General features: G+C 40.8%; 1 protein-coding gene across 2 annotated transcripts in view; it reads left to right on the top strand.

Moving 5' to 3' along the window:
• The window catches only part of ankrd50 (ankyrin repeat domain 50), a 98,304-nt gene that overhangs the window by 34,178 nt on the left and 42,796 nt on the right, over nt 1–21,330 (top strand). For both annotated transcript variants that reach the window (XM_034182182.1, XM_034182181.1), the window contains exon 4: nt 17,933–18,165. In XM_034182182.1, the coding sequence (XP_034038073.1) occupies nt 17,933–18,165 (233 nt within the window). The remainder of the gene's footprint in view (nt 1–17,932; nt 18,166–21,330) is intronic.

The raw sequence follows: 21,330 nt of genomic DNA, 5'->3' as shown, positions 1-21,330 counted from the left end.
AAATGCATAGACCATTTTGTATATATTGTTCAAAATGTGCTTTTGTGTTTATTGTTTGAACCTTTTTGTTGTACAGTCTTTCACACAAGACCTCGAATTACCTTTATAAAGTGTCAAAACAGTTGTTTATTATAGTTTGCTGTGTGTTTTAAATAAATGTGTGTGAAAATTATTTTCAGCTTTATTTTTTCCTTTCTTATTTTTGATTGTAAACCTTTCTTACACTTCTAAAACATCAGTATAGCATATATATTCTGAAAGTACAGGTTGTCCTGAAAAAAAAAAAACATCAGTTCTGTTGAAATGTTCCACGTGAAACAGACCACAGACGGATTGGGGTAAAACTCGCATTTTTTAAAAACAAATTAGATGTTGAAATATGCTTTGATTCTTCCTGATACAGATTGAGACGTCTGCCTGTGGAGTGCAGACATTAGTTCAGGTTGATCGTGCACATCGTCTCGATTAGCCAGCCGAGCGATTAATCATCTGTCCTCAGTTTGGCTGGGTGCTATTTTGGTGTCGTCGTATTTTTGCCCTGCCTATTGGAGTTAATGAAAGTGCTGTGTGTCTTTGATGTGGTGCACGGCTTTGGAAAACCCACTGCAGATTAGGGCCACGTTTTTAGAAGGGCTCCCAGTGTGACGCGGCACTGTGGGTCCAACCATGACTCAGTATGAATGTGTGTGTGTGTGTGTACTCACATTGCATTCTTGTTACAGTTGTCACCTTTAATAAAGTAGAGTGGCACTGAGAACACACATTCCTTTGCCAATTCTGAGCAGTTTGGATTTCCATAATTTTATCATTCGTGCCTGTTGCTATTTTTTGTTTTTTTGTTTGTTTGTTTGCATTCATATTGGGGGGGAATTAAACATTAAATTCCCTGTTTGTGAGCTTTTGAACAGATGTTCGTTACGTCTGACATCACAAATATCCGTCACATCGTCTCAGAGCTCGCGATGACATCATCGCTGTGTTTTTCTGACCCACACAGACAAAAAGCAACAGTCTGACACGGCAGATGTTTGCCGTTTTTGTGGGACAAAGGTCTTTCTGATGGTTATTTTAGCGCTATTAGCATATCTGTTAAACAGCTGCTTTTTGTTATCTGGAGTCTGCCATCCTGTGGTGACGCGGTCCGATGTGAGCCGGTTAAAACCCAGGGCAGAGGAGCGTGTTCCAGAGACAAACTGCGGCAGCGAGCAAGCGAGCCAGGGGGGTGAACAGGATGAAATTTCAGATCTTGCTGACTTTATTGGAGGAATGTACACCTCATCTGACTTCGGAAAGGCTCGAGGGATTAGTCATAGTTATCTGACATGTGCTCCAAAAACAAAGAAATGGATAAAAGTTCAGGATGTTGACACTTAAAAGAATTAAACGGTTTTGTTACTGATGTAAATGGGTGTGTTTGCTCCAAATGCTGGTATCGTTTAAAGCAGCTATTCTGCTGACTTCAGTTGCTGTGGGAATATTTGCAGCGTGATGTGACATAGTTAAAGGCTGGAGGTCGGGCTTGACGTTTCACAGAGGTGCAAAATGAAAGTAATGTGATTAACTGTACGGCAGCAGACCTGAGACAGAACCATCATCACCCAAAACACCATGACATGCAGCAGATAACTTCATTTTGTTAAAGGATGTTAGTAGTAATTTAAAAAAAAATTTGGTAGAATACGGCAAAACAGCGCCAACCAGTTTGAATTATGCGCAGCACGAAAAATTGTACCGACGGGCAGGCGTGCACGATGTTGGTGCGATGGTTCGTGCACGCGGGAAGACAGTGCCACCAGCCTCACAATGTCTAACCACATTGTGCAGCTGATGTGAGGAAAACAACAAATAAAAACCAAGAAGAATATATGCTGCGACGGTTCAGCGCACGTGGGAACACGTCAGCTGTTCCCAGCAGCTTTTGCCAGCAGAAAATGAAAAATAAATACGTCACCCACGGGATTCGAACCCACGCCTTCCAAAAGCTCTGATTGCCAGTCGGAAACTTTACCAGTGAGCTACCATCGCTGTCCTGTGACAGGTGCTGGAATCTGCCTCATATCACGAAGCACATGGACGTGTTTAAAAAAAAATGATGCACCATATAAAAATATCGCATTGTGTTAAATCCCTTGTCACAGACCGAATGGTCCCCCTAAAAATCAGTCCCCTCTCATGACGCGGTTCACGGATTAACACCTCCTTTCTGATTCAAACTGCACTCTAGTCATCATCTATCTCAGCGACAGATATCTGAAGCTTTTGTACAACAATCAGTTCCACATATATTCAGCATTATTTCATCATAAAAGGCGGCGGAGGCGATCAGAGTGCCGCGGCTAAACGAGCTGCTAACTGATGCGTTCACTGCGCGTTGGACATTTCAGAGTGTCATGGAATTTCGCCTCATTTCTGCTTAAAACTGACTTTAGAATGATTGAAGAGGTTTTACGTTTATCATCTGATGGTTAATAATCCCATACATTCATTTGATTGCTTTGGGTGAAGAAACTCCGTCTCAGACGTGCTGCTGTGGTCCGAAATGATGCATGCGCAGATGCAAAAGGCGGATCGATTTTTTTTTTTTTTTTTTTTTTTTTTAGGGGCGGCCCATTTAGTCTGCGACACCCTCTCATCAAGCGGGCAATACTAATATGACCCGTCTGTTCTCTGGAGATGACCCATGGTCACTGATGCACAGTCACATGAATGAGAAGCAATTCGCTCATCTAATTCATGTCCACATCTGCCGGCGCATGTCCTGCCGGCATGCACGCGTCTTGTGGACTGCGTCATATGGAACAGAACTCACGTGGGTGACGTGACATTTAGATCGCCTGTTGCGTGTTATGATCCGATGGTCCGTTTCAACCTGGGGGCAGCCTATCCATGTGCGCACCGTGCGTGTGCGTGCTTGCTGCAGCCCATCGCAACAGTCATACTTTTATTTATGTCCACTTGATGACAGCAAATAACACATGCGCGTCACAGTGGTCAGTTGTTAATCCATGTCCGTCCAAACACAGTACTGTCCAGCTGGGATGTACAGAATGACAGATCTCCACAGCTACTTCAGTGGGCAGCCACACCTCCTGTCAGTTTTTAGCACACACACCAAAGCCACACTTGTGGTGTACTTAGACAAATTTCACTACGAGTATGACAATGATTGTCTACAGTCTGTTGTCATGCCAAAAGTGTGAATGGCCACACATTTTCTAAGTGTCATGCGAGCGGTGTTAGATGTTCATGCGTGTCACCTGGAATTTGGCCGACACCTGCTGCGAGAGGGTTCGATGGGCTCACACAGTGTACACTCTGTCAGCCACTGGTGTGCGCAAATAGTTGTAGCAACAGGTGTACAAGGTGTTGGAAACAGCTACGAAATTACATGGTTTACATATGTTTCCTGCTTCATGTGCACTTAATGCGCAGTTCGACAAAATTCGCACTATGTGTGAAGGGGCCCTAAGCATTGTAACACTGGCGCAGCACCATCATGCTATGATTTCATGGCCATTGTGCAGACTTACAAATTTAGCATGTTCCCTCACTTTTTGTCGGTAATTTTGCTTAAATTAATTGAAATTCCTCGGTTTGCAGCCATGCATCTTCACTTTCCTATGCGCCATTGTTTTCCTGTGAAATCTCATAAAGTGGCATCATCTTTCAGTGTTTCATCCTGTCAGTAGCTGTGATGACTGTGCTGTGACACTAATAAAATAATTGCAGAAAAACTTTCAGCTTTTAAAATGTTTTTTTATTTTTTCTTCTTGGTGGTGCAAGAAGCGGTGGCGGGCTGAGGCGGACTTCTTTCAAAACAGCTCCATGCCACGTATATTCACAGGCAATTTCTACGATAAAGAATTAACGCATTTCCGCATGTCATCTTCCAAAACAAGGGTGTCTTATGTAGATAACAGTTTTAGTCAGGTTGTGATGTTGGATCTGGCTGAAAGGACACAACAGGTCAGATTAAGACTTTTTATTTACTCAGTGTGCCGCTTTGTAAAGTTCTTGCTCCTGCTGCCATATTGATTAGCTCCTTGCACCGATTATGACCTGCGCCACGTCTTTTTCTCCAGTGGGTGTGGGAGCATTACAGCGCCACATACAGGCCTGGCATATTGGGTTTGTGTTTATGCAGATATGTCTTTGAATGATGCCATGTTTACAGAACACTCTCTGGAAGCAACAAAGCAAAAGATCATATCTGTTTCCGAGTGGACAAGGCCGGAGTTTGTAATTTTATAGAGATGTAAAGGTGAAGTTGCAGGAAATGGCTTCTGTTGATATTTGAAAAGTGAAAAAGGCAAAATGCTGGAGCTCTGGACCACCCCCACCTCAGCTCTAGCTCCTTCATGCTCTAAATCTCTATGGCGAGCTCTGATGCCCATCGTTCACCTGGCTGCAGCAGATAGATGGTTACTTTTAAGGGGTGGGGGTGGACTGGATATCTGCCTGGATGGTTGCCATCCAGGACCTAGGCCAGTTCCACACTGTGGAGGATGCATGGACAGTTGGACCTCAGGTGAGCCATTTGCTCTCTCCGATTTCCAAATGTGTCCAGGTTTTCTACTTTTGAGTAAATGATTTTAACAGCCATTTCTTCATTCATGTTAAAGTAGCTAAGCTGCTGCTGGCGGTTGTTGTCCCCACGGGCTCGTCTGTCTAATGAAAGGCTCTCAGTACTGATTAATTTAAACACACCGTCCATGTCTGGTGTAACTACAGTTTTGCTCCTTAGTAGCCTCTCAGCATCAGTGTTCCCTTTGGAATTTGGCAATTCCCTCCAATATATTGTGGAGGGTATTTTACGCCCACGTTAGGGTTTGAGAGGCAAATGGCTCATTTGCATGTATTTTCAAAAGTAAGCAGAATATTCATGTTTACCTAAATTCCTCTCACATTTGTTTAATTACTTTAAATGCAGATCAGAGTTAATCACTGTAATATGTGCTGGCAGTAATAACAAGTACTACAGTTACAGTAGTGTTCAGAATAATAGTAGTGCTATGTGACTAAAAAGATTAATCCAGGTTTTGAGTATATTTCTTATTGTTACATGGGAAACAAGGCACCAGTGGATTCTCACAAATACAACAAGACCAAGCATTCATGATATGCACACTCTTAAGGCTATGAAATTGGGCTATTAGTAAAAAAAAAAGTAGAAAAGGGGGTGTTCACAATAATAGTAGCATCTGCTGTTGACGCTACAAACTCAAAACTGTTATGTTCAAACTGCTTTTTTAGCAATCCTGTGAATCACTAAACTAGTATTTAGTTGTATAACCACAGTTTTTCATGATTTCTTCACATCTGCGAGGCATTAATTTTGTTGGTTTGGAACCAAGATTTTGCTCGTTTACTAGTGTGCTTGGGGTCATTGTCTTGTTGAAACACCCATTTCAAGGGCATGTCCTCTTCAGCATAAGGCAACATGACCTCTTCAACTATTTTGACATATCCAAACTGATCCATGATACCTGGTATGCGATATATAGGCCCAACACCATAGTAGGAGAAACATGCCCATATCATGATGCTTGCACCACCATGCTTCACTGTCTTCACTGTGAACTGTGGCTTGAATTCAGATTTGTGGGTCGTCTCACAAACTGTCTGCGGCCCTTGGACCCAAAAAGAACAATTTTACTCTCATCAGTCCACAAAATATTCCTCCATTTCTCTTTAGGCCAGTTGATGTGTTCTTTGGCAAATTGTAACCTCTTCTGCACGTCTTTTATTTAACAGAAGGACTTTGCGGGGGATTCTTACAAATAAATTAGCTTCACACAGGCGTCTTCTAACTGTCACAGCACTTACAGGTAACTCCAGACTGTCTTTGATCATCCTGGAGCTGATCAATGGGTGAGCCTTTGCCATTCTGGTTATTCTTCTATCCATTTTGATGGTTGTTGTCTGTTTTCTTCCACGTGTCTCTGGTTTTTTTGTCCATTTTAAAGCTACAATTATTGTGAACACCCCCTTTTCTACTTTTTTTTACTAATAGCCCAATTTCATAGCCTTAAGAGTGTGCATATCATGAATGCTTGGTCTTATTGGATTTGTGAGAATCTACTGAATCTACTGGTACCTTGTTTCCCATGTAAAAATAAGAAATATACTCAAAACCTGGATTCATCTTTTTAGTCACATAGCACTACTATTATTCTGAACACTACTGTACATTGTTTCCCCTAGAATTTTTTTCAGGCCCAGTGGTATTCTGGTATCCACCCCCCTGCAAAATAAAAAAAAATGTGAGGTGCATTACAGTGCTGCAAAATTTGATCACTGGTGGTTTAAAAAAACTTGCACAGAACAATACAGAAGTATTTTTCATATTAAGAAAATAACATCACTCAGTTTCAATTTCACCAACCACATCACCAACTGCATGGGTGCCAACAATATGTTTGGCAAAATTTAATGTGTATATTTGCCATCATCTCCCCCAGTTATCACCAAAAGATCTAAGGGTGTGTGTATACCCACTTTTTTCTTCAAACGGGTCCACACAAAAGGAGACGAGGCCAAATGTGGGCCATGGGGCACTAGTTAGTGGGAGACTTGCTGTTCAGGCATATATACGTACGTACATGCACACAAACGTGTGTGTGTGTGTGTATATATATATATATATATATATATATATATATATATATATATATACATAAATAATGGTATGTTGGCTGTAGCAGCGCAGATGTCTTGTGTGAAACAGGAGATTTTGAAGAATTTAATGGCATGAATGATGCGTTTTTAATGAAAAAAAATGGGCAGTGGACACATAGAGGAGGAGGAGGTTATGTTCCACTTTGTTTTTATGTCTTCCCACTGTTATTTTTTTTTTATTCAAAACCTGAGAAGTATACGAGGTCTATTAGAAAAGTATCCGACCTTATTATTTTTTTCAAAATCCATATGGATTTGAATCACGTGTGATTGCGTCAGCCAAGCTTGAACCTTCGTGCGCATTCGTGAGTTTTTTCACGCCTGTCGGTTGCGTCATTCACCTGTGAGCAGGCTTTGAGTGAGGAGTGGTCCACCCCTCTCGACCATTTCATTTCTAAACAGATGGCTGTATGGATCCGTGACCATTGTGTGCAATTTCTCTGGTTATCACAAGAGCTGGACATCAACCATTTTCCGGCAGATTTCACTTTTAGCAAGAGATTTTGTCATGGAAAGCCGAGCGGAGGCTTCGCGCGTCATGATGGATTTGCTACTGGAACGAGACAAAACCACCTCCGTTTTGGTCTCACAGGACGGCTTTGAGATGGCATTCAGATAGCTGTCGGTGGTTTTTCCATCGAGTGATTATCCGAGAAATTGTGGATGTGCCTGGACATGCCAGAACATGTCCTGTGAGGCTTCATCATGGCGTTGCTTTTGCTGGAATTCCTCTGCACGTCTGGCTCATTGTGCCGAAAAAGTGCTGATGTCCACGTCTTTTCATAATTCCTGTGCTAGCCAGATGACATCCCGGATAAAACACAGCGTCCAGTTTGGAAATGAACGGCACATTCCACTGTTACAGGAGTTTTTGTCATGGAAAGAGGAGCGGAGGCTTCGTGCGTCGTGGCGGTGCCGCATGGCGCAAAGCGGCAGTCTCTGAGCCATTCCTAAACAATGAAAAAAACGACGAGAGGGGTGGACCACTCCTCACTCAAAGCCTGCTCACAGGCGAATGACGCAACCGACAGGCATGAAAAAACTCACGCATGCGCACGAAGGTTCAAGCTTGGCTGATGCAATCACACGTGATTCAAATCCATATGGTTTTTGAAAAAAATAATAAGGTCGGATACTTTTCTAATAGACCTCGTATGTCAGATTCTGACACCTTCTATTGAATGCTGTGACTGTGTTGATGCAGACAGCAGTGGGAGTGTCTACACTGCACTGCTGTCAGTTGACCAACGGTAAGCTCAAGATGTGGTAATGAGTAAGGGGCTTGATGATCGAGCCAAATGGCATAAATTTTAGAGGGTTATTACACTTGCAGATCAGGATTGTAAAGAGTATTTTCACAAACAGTGGCATTTTAGAGGGTGTAAAATTAGTGTTATTGCATATATATTAGGGAACCGTGCAAAGCAAACTGCATTCACTGCATGTCATTTTTGCATAAACCGTAAATTGCTGTTTGTGTCCAGTGATGAAACTGTCGTATGGTGGTAGCAGATCAAGAAGGAGTGCGCACGGATGATGTCACCTGATGAATGCAGTTACAGTGCTTGAGATGTGCAGAACGTTAATCTCAACACAAGCCTCTGTTGTTGCCCTCAACAATACGTTTGCTCCCAAGCAGGTGATTGCAGTCATGTCATGCATTATGCATGAGTTGCATAAGAGAGTACGAGGAAAGAATCTGCAGGAAAGTTGTGTCTTTGTCTGTAGATGAGGCTGTGCATGAGTCAGCGGTTGTTCAACTCTGTGGCACTTCCTCCACTGCACAAGGAAAAGGCACGTGCTTTTCAACTGGACCGGTCACGTTGGAGGTTTTATCAGTATCACCATGTAGTGATTTGTCTAGAGTAAAGCTGCACTATGCTGGCAACAAAAACTGAAAGCAATACGAGGTCTGTGAGAAAAGTATTCGACCTTTTTATTTTATGCAAAAAATATATGGATTTGATTCATATGTTTTTACGTCAGCCAAGCTTGAACCTTCGTGCGCATGCGTGAGTTTTTTCACGCCTGTCAGTTGCATCATTCGCCTGTGGGCAGGCTTTGAGTGAGCACTGGTCCACCCCTCTCATCGTTTTTTCATTGCGAGGAAATGGCGGAATGATTTGGGCTTCGTTCCATCAGAATTTTTTCAGAAACTGTTAGAGACAGGCAGCTGGAAACCATTCGGAAAATTCACATGGCTTTCGGTGAAAATTTTATGGGCTTCACAGAGATTACTGAGTGTTACTACCGCTTTAAGGACGGCCCACAATGGCGCAGGGCGCGCCGCGCTCCGAGCCGCGATCGACAGGCAGAAACCACCATTTCATTTCTAAACGGATGGCTGTGTTGATCCGGGACCATCATGTGCAATTTCTCTGGTTATCACAAGAGCTGGACATCAGCCATTTTCCAGCAGATTTCACTTTTAACAAGAGATTTTGTCATGGAAAGCCGCGTGGAGGCTTCGCGCGTCACGACGGAGCCGCTGATGGAGCGAGACAAAGAACACCTCCGTTTTGGAGTGTCAGAGGACAAGTTGGGACATGCCCAGCTCTCCACAATTTCTCTTATACTCACTCGACTGGTAAGCCACTGAAAGCCGAGATAGGCATAGGAATTTTCCGAATGGTTTCCAGCTGCCTGTCTCTAACAGTTTCTGAAAAAATTCTGATGGAACAAAGCCCAAATCATTCCGCCATTTCCTCGCAATGAAAAAACGATGAGAGGGGTGGACCAGTGCTCACTCAAAGCATGCCCACAGGCGAATGACGCAACTGACAGGCGTGAAAAAACTCACGCATTCGCACGAAGGTTCAAGCTTGGCTGACGTAAAAACATATGAATCAAATCCATATATTTTTTGCATAAAATAAAAAGGTCGGATACTTTTCTCACAGACCTCGTATTATGTCTACGATATGAAAACTGCAGGAGGTTTCACCCCACAACTTGAACAGCTCAATTTGAAATGAATCAGTTATTCTAGAATCTGATTTTGCAGGGAATATGTTCAAATAAAAAACTCTGGTTTCGGAAAATAATGAATAAGTCCACCCTGTCCAGTTTGTGCCAATAAATCAAAATCAGTTAACGCTATCGTCTCCTTACTCACCAAGTTACAGAAGGCCACGTAATGAAGGTTTTTAAGTGGTGAATGTTTATGCAGCACGTGAATCGAAAATGTGACTTTTGTATGTAATATCTCATAGGCATGCCTGCCACCTGCTGTATGGTTAGTGGATATCATCTTGGTAATGGATTAGAAGGAGGTGGGACCAAGTTTCTGCAACTAAATCAGAGAAGAAACCATTTTATTTGGTTTCATGGCACTTGCGTTCTAAAACTCAACTAACCCGCACCTACACACGAGGCAACAGACAGGAGTTTGTATGAATTTAGCTGCAAAAGAAAAGGAGGAAGATAATCAAGCGAGGTGTGCAGTGAATGTGGTCTGTGAGAGAGAGAGCGTTTCCACATAGAAATGTGTTAAATCTGTGAAATGGACAGTGATTTCTGATTGTTTAACAGTGGTTATAATTGAAAACTAAAATAATACAGACAACTAAACAGTTATACAACCCCTGGCAAAAATTATGGAATCACCGGCCTCGGAGGATGTTCATTCAGTTGTTTAATTTTGTTTTAATTTTTAGAAAAAAAGCAGATCACAGACATGACACAAAACTAAAGTCATTTCAAATGGCAACTTTCTGGCTTTAAGAAACACTATAAGAAATCAGGAAAAAAAATTGTGGCAGTCAGTAACGGTTACTTCTTTAGACCAAGCAGAGGGAAAAAAATATGGAATCACTCAATTCTGAGGAATAAATTATGGAATCATGAAAAACAAAAGAACGCTCCAACACATCACTAGTATTTTGTTGCACCACCTCTGGCTTTTATAACAGCTTGCAGTCTCTGAGGCATGGACTTAATGAGTGACAGTACTTTTCATCAATCTGGCTCCAACTTTCTCTGATTGCTGTTGCCAGATCAGCTTTGCAGGTTGGAGCCTTGTCATGGACCATTTTCTTCAACTTCCACCAAAGATTTTCAATTGGATTAAGATCCGGACTATTTGCAGGCCATGATATTGACCCTATGTGTCTTTTTGCAAGGAATGTTTTCACAGTTTTTGCTCTGTGGTAAGATGCATTATCATCTTGAAAAATGATTTCATCATCCCCAAACATCCTTTCAATTGATGGGATAAGAAAAGTGTCTAAAATATCAACGTAAACTTGTGCATTTATTGATGATGTAATGACAGCCATCTCCCCAGTGCCTTTACCTGACATGCAGCCCCATATCATCAATGACTGTGGAAATTTACATGTTCTCTTCAGGCAGTCATCTTTATAAATCTCATTGGAACGGCAGCAAACAAAAGTTCCAGCATCATCACCTTGCCCAATGCAGATTCGAGATTCATCACTGAATATGACTTTCATCCAGTCATCCACAGTCCACGATTGCTTTTCCTTAGCCCATTGTAACCTTGTTTTTTTCTGTTTAGGTGTTAATGATGGCTTTCGTTTAGCTTTTCTGTATGTAAATTCCATTTCCTTTAGGCGGTTTCTTACAGTTCGGTCACAGACGTTGACTCCAGTTTCCTCCCATTCGTTCCTCATTTGTTTTGTTGTGCATTTTCGATTTTTGAGACATATTGCTTTAAGTTTTGTGTCTTGACGCTTTGATGTCTTCCTTGGTCTACCAGTATGTTTGCCTTTAACAACCTTTCCATGTTGTTTGTATTTGGTCCAGAGTTTAGACACAGCTGACTGTGAACAACCAACATCTTTTGCAACATTGCGTGATGATTTACCCTCTTTTAAGAGTGTGATAATCCTCTCCTTTGTTTCAATTGACATCGCTCGTGTTGGAACCATGATTCATGTCAGTCCACTTGGTGCAACAGCTCTCCAAGGTGTGATCACTCCTTTTTAGATGCAGACTAATGAGCAGATCTGATTTGATGCAGGTGTTAGTTTTGGGGATGAAAATTTACAGGGTGATTCCATAATTTATTCCTCAGAATTGAATGAGTCCATATTTTTTTCCCTCTACTTGGTCTAAAAAAGTAACCGTTAGTGACTGCCACAATTTTTTTTCTTGATTTCTTATAGTGTTTCTTAAATCCAGAAAGTTGCCATTTGAAATGACTTTAGTTTTGTGTCATGTCTGTGATCTGCTTTTTTTCTGCAAAATTAAACAACTGAATGAACATCCTCCGAGGCCGGCGATTCCATAATTTTTGCCAGGGGTTGTAGAATGGACAGGTTCACTTAATCAGAGTACATACACTTAGTAACCAACTTCACACCACTGCTAGTATTTGGAATGGTAAAAGAACACTGCTGTTATCTGTCCATGAGAACCAGGATAGCACTTTACACCTTCCAGTTATCCAGGAATTTTATATCTTAGCCTCTTCTGTCTTGACCTTGTGGTTTGAAGCTGTCAGTGTTTATGCTTCGGTGTGTGGCACGGATTCCAGGCTCGACAGAGGCTTCATAAAAATGAGTTGCTTAAATTTGTACGGCGCTGGCTGAGTGCCTGCTGCTGCCTCATCAGCTCAAACACATTGTCACAACCATCAACCGCCATCCTTCCCACCACAGAGACAACTGATGGCTGAGAAGGAGACAGATGGTGGGTGCTCCCACCACGCCCCCAAAAACACACATTTTCTATTCCTAAATACCAACTGACATCACTTTGGACATATGCGTATGGTTTCACAGCCGAAATTGTTGGTATTACACTCCGAGACGCTGGCTAATGTAGTTTTAATTTCCAGGGTCAGGTATACTGCAGGTTTGTTGACTTTGCTGGTTTTCACTCTTTGTTTCCACGGAGGACTTTTTTTTTGTCTGCACCTCTTTTCTCTGAGAGCCGCTGAATTGTGACACAAGAATGGCTCTTTGTTTTGACCACTTGCTGTCACTGTGGATTTGATTGTCTCAGCGGGCAGCGCGGCCTCATGGACATTCTTTTTGGCTCCCAGATGGCGCTGCAGGTTTTCGGTGGCCATCACAGTGATTCACAGTGCTTTTGAACATCGCTTTCCTTTCCAGAGATCACACTGTGGAGATGATGATGTTGAACATAAACTCAGGTTTGTGGAAAATTTGCAGAAAGAAGCTCAATAGGTGACTAGAGGGTAACAGTGAATTTCAGAATAGTAGACATACTGGAAAAATTGTACTACTTTTAAGCAAGATATTTGGAGTCTAGAATGAGACAATTTGTCCATTTGGAAAGGCAGGTTTAGCATTTTTCCTCATTGTTATGATCTGTTGACATTGTTCTATATCAACAGGAAAAATTAATTCTTCTTGGGCTTAAAATGCACCCAGCATATTGATGCCACATCACAGCTGTGCACTAAAGACTGTCAGAAAATGTGTTGACATCATCAGTGCTCATGTATTATTCCACCTCCACAATGTTTGGAAGATAAATTGATAGAGGATGCTTCATTTACTAAGTGACGTGTCGGTCGATGTGAGGCAGTTATTTTTCAGTGATAACTGCATGAACAATATACTAATTTACTTAATTGAAGCATTTTGTGGCAGCTCAGTGGCTTAGTGGTTAGCACTGTTGCCTCACAGCAAGAAGGTCATGGGATCAATTCCCACCTGTGGCTTTTCGGTGTGGGGTTTGCATGTTCTCCCCGTGTTTATGTGGGTTTCGTCCAGGTGCTCCGGGTTTCTCTTGCATCCAAAGACATGCAGGTTAGATGGATTGAAAACTTTAAATTGTCTGTGGGTGCGCATGCGAGTGTGAATGTGTGTGTTTGTCTATATGTGGCCCTGTGACAGACTGGCGTCCTGTTCAGGGCGTACCCTGCCTCACCCCCTATGACTGCTGCTATAGGCTCTACCACCGTGACCCTTAATTGTAGTGAGTGGTTGAAGATGAGTGAGTGGAGCGTTTTGCATAGCATTATACTGAAACAGACACCCAGGCTCAGATGGCAGCTTTAAAAAGTTCCTGTTTAACACCAGGAGACTCTCTGCACTTAAATAATCCGGTTCTTGTTGTCCAGTTTTTTTCTAATTAAAGATATATAAAAAATCTTTTTGTCACTTAAAGTGGAATTTTCCCATCAGCCTCACTGACTTCCAACATGTGAACCTTCATTGCCATTGTCACTGAACTCTTCCTGTTTCTTGCACAAGAGACTTTCAGAATAAGAGCACATGTCATCATAATATTACCAGTATAGACTGATAACGCTGAGAAAAACTTTGTGAAAACTCCTTATTTTTTGCTTTGTACAATGTGTTGACATCATGAAATTTTTATTTTAGGGTGAGCATTTAATAAACTTTAATAAAAAAAAATAAATTAACAGGTGGGTGTTTAAGCAACTTTCTTCAAAATAATGGTTGATGCTCAGCTAGGGGCAGTCCAGTGTGCAAATACAGTATTTTGTAGTGCAGGGCTTTTTCCAAAACTATTTTAGAATGTACATTGTTGTGATCAGACATCAGTACTACCCCTGTGGTTAAGGAAAGTATTGCAACTTGATGTGCAGAAGAAATGTTTGGTTATGTGGGATGTCCCACACTTAACATGCAATATGTACACGTTTATCTCATCCTCTTGGTGCAATATGGGCTGCGTTATTTTGCAAGCTGTCATTTCAGAAGGTTGGAGGACACACTGTAAACATTTTTGACTGTAAATACAAACTGGTTCTTTTGAATAACCAGTGGAGATTAAATTCAAAACAATCTTTTCATGTTGAAAAACAGGATTGGCTTCGGATCGAGGCGGTCCGTGCCGTACTGATGATCCAAAGAAAATCTCATTTATATCGGATTTTATTGTTTTATGACAAAGCTTACAAGCAGGGTCAGTTCCATTAAGGATAAGTGGCGGTTAAAGCAGCCGTTGTGGTTTTCGGAAAGGTGACCGGTTTTTATTTGAGGGATGCTAACCATGAAAGCTCACGTGCCGTGAAGGTTCAACACCTGCTGACTCAGGTTTACATAATGATTCATTGATTTTAATGGATTTTTTTTAACCTTTTGATATTTATTAAAATGGACAGATGATTTCAGTTAAATGTCAGTCATGAAATCATCAGGCCAAATGAACTGGGTATACAGTTTGATTTGGTAATTTTATTTTATGATGTGTAAAATGCAGTGGGTGAATGAACAGGAGTCCATTCCCTCCAGCTCATTATCAACCCAAAAACAAATAAATTTCTTCCTCAGAGGGAGTTTTTCCTTACCACTGTTGCTCTGGGGGTTGGTAAGGTTAGACCTTGCCTGTGTGAAGCACTTTGAGGCAACTCTGTTGTGATTTGGCGCTATATAAATGAAAATAAATTGAAAAAAATTGAAAATCTTGTGATTCTCCAAGTTTAAAGGGTGTATAATGAGGAACATTGAGTTGAAATTTGATGATGCACCAGGTCAAAGTGTCTTTTGCTTCCTTCTGTAAAGCTCACGTTTGTGGATCTGCATCTGTGAAGCTCATTGTTTGCAACCTTGTCCATGCCTTGGAAAACCTTAGAAGATCTGAAATGGTGTCTTTGACAAAAATCGATATTTTACACTCCCTGTGGAACTGACACTGCTTGTAAGCTTTGTCATAATAGATGTGTCACAGTCCCTTTTTACAGTGGCAGAATTTTTAAGATGTAAAAAAAATTAATAATATTTTTTTACAAAATTTATATTAAAACATTTTCTTCAGAACGTTTGACATACTTTTTTAAATCCCCTGCATTTCCGTGAAGCTTGTATTGACGTAGATGCTGTAAGTTTTTCCCATAGTGCCACGTTTGCGCTACATGGTGTTTACGCTTATGCTATGGTTGTTTTTGCTTGTGCCCAGGGTGTTATGTCATCACACTGTGCATTTAATTTGTGCGATACGTCATCAAACCACGTGTTCGGTCACATTCCTGAGCAGTACTGATCTTCACACTCCAGGGGAAAAAACATTATCGTCACGTGATGATGGAAAGTATGAGCAGGTGTGGTTGATGTGACATGTAACTTGCAATAACCTTGTTTTTTTTTTTATTTCCATAGCTTTGGTCCGCTGCTTGTATCACAGTTCTGACTTGAATTGGTGTTTGCATGCAGACACGGATATTAATTCAATTTCAGAAGTATTACATCTTTAGTTGTCACGATGACTGCAAGACATTTTTATCACATCTTTCAAGTCATCTTGAAGCTGAACATTTAGCTCTTAGGCAAAGTTTTCTGTTGAACCAAAAGGCCAACTGAATTATAAATGACATTTCAGCACTCGACGTGTCTGCAAGCCCAAATCATGTGGAATGGGCCCGTTAATGGATGCAATTTGGGTTGGAGTGAGACATATTAAAAACACCTACGCATTCTCCCAATAGAGACTGATGATCTGAGATGGGTACGCCTCAACCAAATTTCATCTTTGCCTTATCTGTGTCACTTTAGCATGACTGTTGCACCACACTTGGAGCAACAACTCTGCTGACAGAGAAGGAGGTAATAAATGGATTATCGTCTGCAATTTATTCAAAACAGACATAAGTTTGTTTCATTGGAACTTTAAAATCTGGTTGATTCAGGTTTATCAAAAAAGATACTGATAAATACATATGATCTTTTAAATTATTTAAAACGATTTGAAATATTTGAAATGAAATACATTAAATGTAGTGATTTAAGTGTTTTTGACATTTTAATGTGAGAATACAGTGAACATCACAGCATTCTTCGGGTTTCCTGCAGAAATCTGCTTCTCCTTAATAACTGTAGATTTTATTCAGTGACATACTGAACCTTATGTTTAACTGTTACCACGGTTATTGAATAAGGTAATCTGATTGCCCTCAAATTAATGGTGTAACACTGAGCCAAGCGTAGATGAGAGTGCTGTCTAAATAAAGGTGTTATTATTACTTCATCATCAGACAATGCAGACATCCTCATCTTTATGGTAAAGAATTTGAAGTTGTAATCTTTTTTTTTAATTACCATATTTCCCAGAGTATACATGGGACCTGTTAAAAAATGCCCCATAAATAATTCGCACGAGGGTGTAAGTCACACCTTTTTTCTGTATTATCAGCTCTGTAAATTGAGTTTGTTGTGTACTGTTGTCGAATTCTTTTTAATATTGTCATTTATTCTTTCATTATTGGGGTTTATTTTATTTAATGCTTTGATTCCTGGAAAAGCCGTAAATAAATAGTCATTGCAATAATTAATAAGTTGCAGGACCTCTCAAACTACTAAAAACCAAAACAAAAAACAACCAAACACCACTTATACTCCAGAAAATATGGTACTTTTTGTGACCTTCAATGCTGCTTTTATAACATAATATAAAATATAATAAAGTATTTTAAATGTAATACTTTATTTTCATTCATGACCATGGGCAGAAATTTGTTTTATTTTTAAAATAAAAAACAAAGTTAGATTTAAATGGTCGGATCAAAGTTATTCTGGTAGAAATGTTTTGTCAGCCGTTACGCCGCTAACTGAAATGATCCACAATATCTCACTGGCAAACACAGAAAGTGGATTCAGTTTGGTCTTTTAAACATTTGGGAGGAAATTGCTGATGTTTCTATTATGTTCATGACTGCTGTTTTTTATCCCCTGCTGGCTGAAGGCCCGAAGGGGGATTATGTTATGGCGATTTCTCTGTCTGTCTGTCTGTCTCTCTGTCTGACCAGTCATACATCCTACAAAGGGTGTAAGTGTTATGAAATCAACTCCTCTCACACTTTTAGAAACTTTTTTGAAGTCCTTGTTATAGGTTGGTAATACATATATTATCATATCATTAGAGTTAGGCACATTTTACCACACCTGTGTCCCTTGATTAACATATGTAGACTCCATCAGTTTCATGAGTGGGTGCCTGCATTCTGAAATCAGCTTTTCTCACATTTTTTATGAGGAAATTTGGGAAACTTGGTACAATTCCTTGTTATACATTGTTAATGCGCATCTTGTAATATTGTACAAGACTGACACATTTTGGCAGATTTATGGCCCTTGATTAACAAACCTAGACAGTGCCAGTTACATGAGTTGGTGTTTGCATTCTGAAATCAACTATCACATGTCTTGAAATGTTATCAGAATGTAGGAAGCACTTGTACCAGAGCAACATTTGCCAGTGCTGAATATTGTGCTCTCAGGGCACTGTTTTTTTTTTTTTTTGGTGGCACAGTTACAAAAAACTCAAACCTTTTTTTGCATTCATCTTTTTTCCTCAGATGTGTCCTCCTGCCTCTTCTGAGCGTGAAACCTCCTCAGCAGGCTCTCTTCCTGCTGGTGGACTCAGTGGATGAGGGCTGTCATTTGGCTGAGACGGAGCAGAGGTCCTCCTCCGGTTCCCCCAGAACCATCGCTGAGCTCCTGGCCAGTCATCATGAGTTCCTGCCTCCCTGGCTGCTGCTGATCTGCTCCGCACGCAGACAGAATAAAACCATTACCAAACTCTTCACAGGTAAATACAACTGATGTGGTGATGAAGGTCATCATTCTCCTTCTGCAAAGTCGTCATCAACATCAGCATCATGCCTTTATCCCAGCTGAACCTTATGGATGTTTGTGATCTATGAGACAATTTTTGCACCTGTCACTGGGCCGTCTCTGCTCAGTGAAAGTCATTTGTCTGTCTTACTATGATAAATTTCACCTGAAGTTGCACTTAGAAACAAAGCTTGCAACATGCAGCATTGCCATGTTAACACTGCAGGTGCAAAACACCTCCTAAGATCATGACACACAAATTAGCTTCACCCCTGCAGACTGCTTGCAGATCTCGCAGGGACTCCTTGATGTACTGTAACACTGTGCTAGCTGCTGTGATCGTCCTCTGTGTTGATGAGCTGGCAAAGTATTAATCAGAATCCTGATTGTGTGGGAGGAAGGTTTGCTCTGCTGTTTGTACGATCTTTACTCTTCCGAATGAGGGTGTGTCTTGTGCCATCTGTTTGAGCTTTGTAAAACATTAAGCCAGAGCTTATTGTGCACATTTTTGGTGCAAAAAAAAAAAAAAAAAAAAAAAAAAGGACCCTTAATCCTGAAGATGGGCTTGATTTGTGGTAAAAGTAGCATGGTGCAACATTATGACTAAGCTGGAGAGTTTTTAAAAAATTTGTCACATTGGGACACATCAATATCCACAAAATGTGAATAATCTGATGTAATTTGTGCAAATGGGGGTAATATTTCACAAAAGCCAGGGCATGTGTGCAGAGCAAGTGTGGAGCATAGTGTAGAATACCGATTTGGCCGGAGCGTGAGGCAGTATTATGAGAACAGGTTTTGCATACCGGAGTGGCATTGGACCTGCTCACACCATATGTCGTACTTGTATTTGACAGATGGATTTGTTTTATTTTATTTCATTAATGCATCTTGAAATTCATCATTTCTGCTTGAATGTTGTTTTATTTTTATGTTCAAAATAAATCTTCTTCAATTCAATTCAGTGGTAGCACAGTGACTTAGTGGTTATCACTGTTGGCTTAGTGGTTAGCACTGTTGCCTTACAGCAAGAAGGTTGTGGGATCACTTCCCACCTGTGGCCTTTCTGTGTGGTGTTTGCATGTTCTTCCCGTGTTTGAGTGGGTTCCCTCTGGGTGTTTCAGCTTCCTCCCACATCCAAAGACATACAGGTTAGGTCAATTGGCAACTTTAAATTGACCGCTGGTGTGCATGCGGGTGTGAATGTGTTGGTCTGTCTATAAGTGGTCCTGCGATAGACTGGCATCCTATCCAGGTTGTACCCTGCCTCATGCCCAGTGATTGCTGGGATAAGCTCCAGCAGTCCCCCGTGACCCTTAAATGGAGTACGCGGGTATAGAGGGTGGATGCGACTGCTCAGTTATTTTGATGCCAGATTACAGTTTAAGATAAAAGTAAAATATAATACAGATTGATCAATTTTCAGCTTGCTCCAATTAAATCGCTCACCGCTCCTTTCAAAACAGAAACCAGAGTGGGAAATGATCATATATCCTTTCCAGATTTGTAGCGAGCAGCTTTATTGTGGTAAAACATATTTTTGCTTTTGTATCCTCTTATGTTGTGTATGTCACATATTGCATCAGTCTTGCACTCACGGTGCGTCGAATTGAAAATGTAAATCTGTTGATATCTGACCTCATACAGTGCAGCCAAGGTGGGGACTTTACTAACAGTGGAGGAGACGCTGATGCCAGTGTCATGCATCCTCTTGAGACATTTAAAAAACAAACCAGTGTCAGCTTTCAAATGCAGGTGTCCAGTTTAGTATGAACATAGTTCAGAGCTTAAAATAAGCACAGAGAGTGTATTCAAGCTAATAACATGGCTAAAGCTAACGAGTGTTTCACCACCATAAGTTCTGAGGCAGACTGAGTGCAAGGCCACATTGACAAGAGGAATGTTTCAAAACAGGTGCACATTTTCATTAGAGGCTCTGCATACAGTAGTGTTCAGAATAATAGTAGTGCTATGTGACTAAAAAGATTAATCCAGGTTTTGAGTATATTTCTTATTGTTACATGGGAAACAAGGTACCAGTAGATTCAGTAGATTCTCACAAATCCAACAAGACCAAGCATTCATGATATGCACACTCTTAAGGCTATGAAATTGGGCTATTAGTAAAAGAAAAGTAGAAAAGGGGGTGTGCACAATAATAGTAGTGTGGCATTCAGTCAGTGAGTTCGTCAATTTTGTGGAACAAACAGGTGTGAATCAGGTGTCCCCTATTTAAGGATGAAGCCAGCACCTGTTGAACATGCTTTTCTCTTTGAAAGCCTGAGGAAAATGGGACGTTCAAGACATTGTTCAGACGAACAACGTAGTTTGATTAAAAAGTTGATTGGAGAGGGGAAAACTTATAACAAAAATAATGCCTCGCAGATGTGAAGAAATCATGAAAAACTGTGGTTATACAACTAAATACTAGTTTTAAAAAAACAGAGACGCGTGGAAAAAAAACAGAAAACAACCATCAAAATGGATAGAAGAATAACCAGAATGGCAAACGCTCACCCATTGATCAGCTCCAGGATGATCAAAGACAGTCTGGAGTTACCTGTAAGTGCTGTGACAGTTAGAAGACGCCTGTGTGAAGCTAATTTATTTGCAAGAATCCCCCGCAAAGTCCTTCTATTAAATAAAAGACATGTGCAGAAGAGGTTACAATTTGCCAAAGAACACATCAACTGGTCTAAAGAGAAATGGAGGAATATTTTGTGGACTGATGAGAGTAAAACTGTTCTTTTTGGGTCCAAGGGCCGTAGACAGTTTGTGAGATGGCCCCCAAACTCTGAATTCAAGCCACAGTTCACAGTGAAGACAGTGAAGCATGGTGGTGCAAGCATCATGATATGGGCATGTTTCTCCTACTATGGTGTTGGGCCTATATATCACATACCAGGTATCATGGATCAGTTTGGATATGTCACAATACTTGAAGAGGTCATGTTGCCTTATGCTGAAGAGGACATGCCCTTGAAATGGGTGTTTCAACAAGACAATGACCCCAAGTACACTAGTAAACAAGCAAAATGTTTGTTCCAAAGCAACAAATTTGAACATAATAGTTTTGAGTTTGTAGTGTGTTATGTTCAAACTGCTTTTTCAGTAATCCTGTGAATCACTAAACTAGTAT

The sequence above is a fragment of the Thalassophryne amazonica genome, chromosome 11 (assembly GCF_902500255.1).
Source record: "Thalassophryne amazonica chromosome 11, fThaAma1.1, whole genome shotgun sequence".
NCBI lineage: Eukaryota > Metazoa > Chordata > Actinopteri > Batrachoidiformes > Batrachoididae > Thalassophryne > Thalassophryne amazonica.
This window is presented reverse-complemented; position numbering and strand designations above follow the sequence as displayed.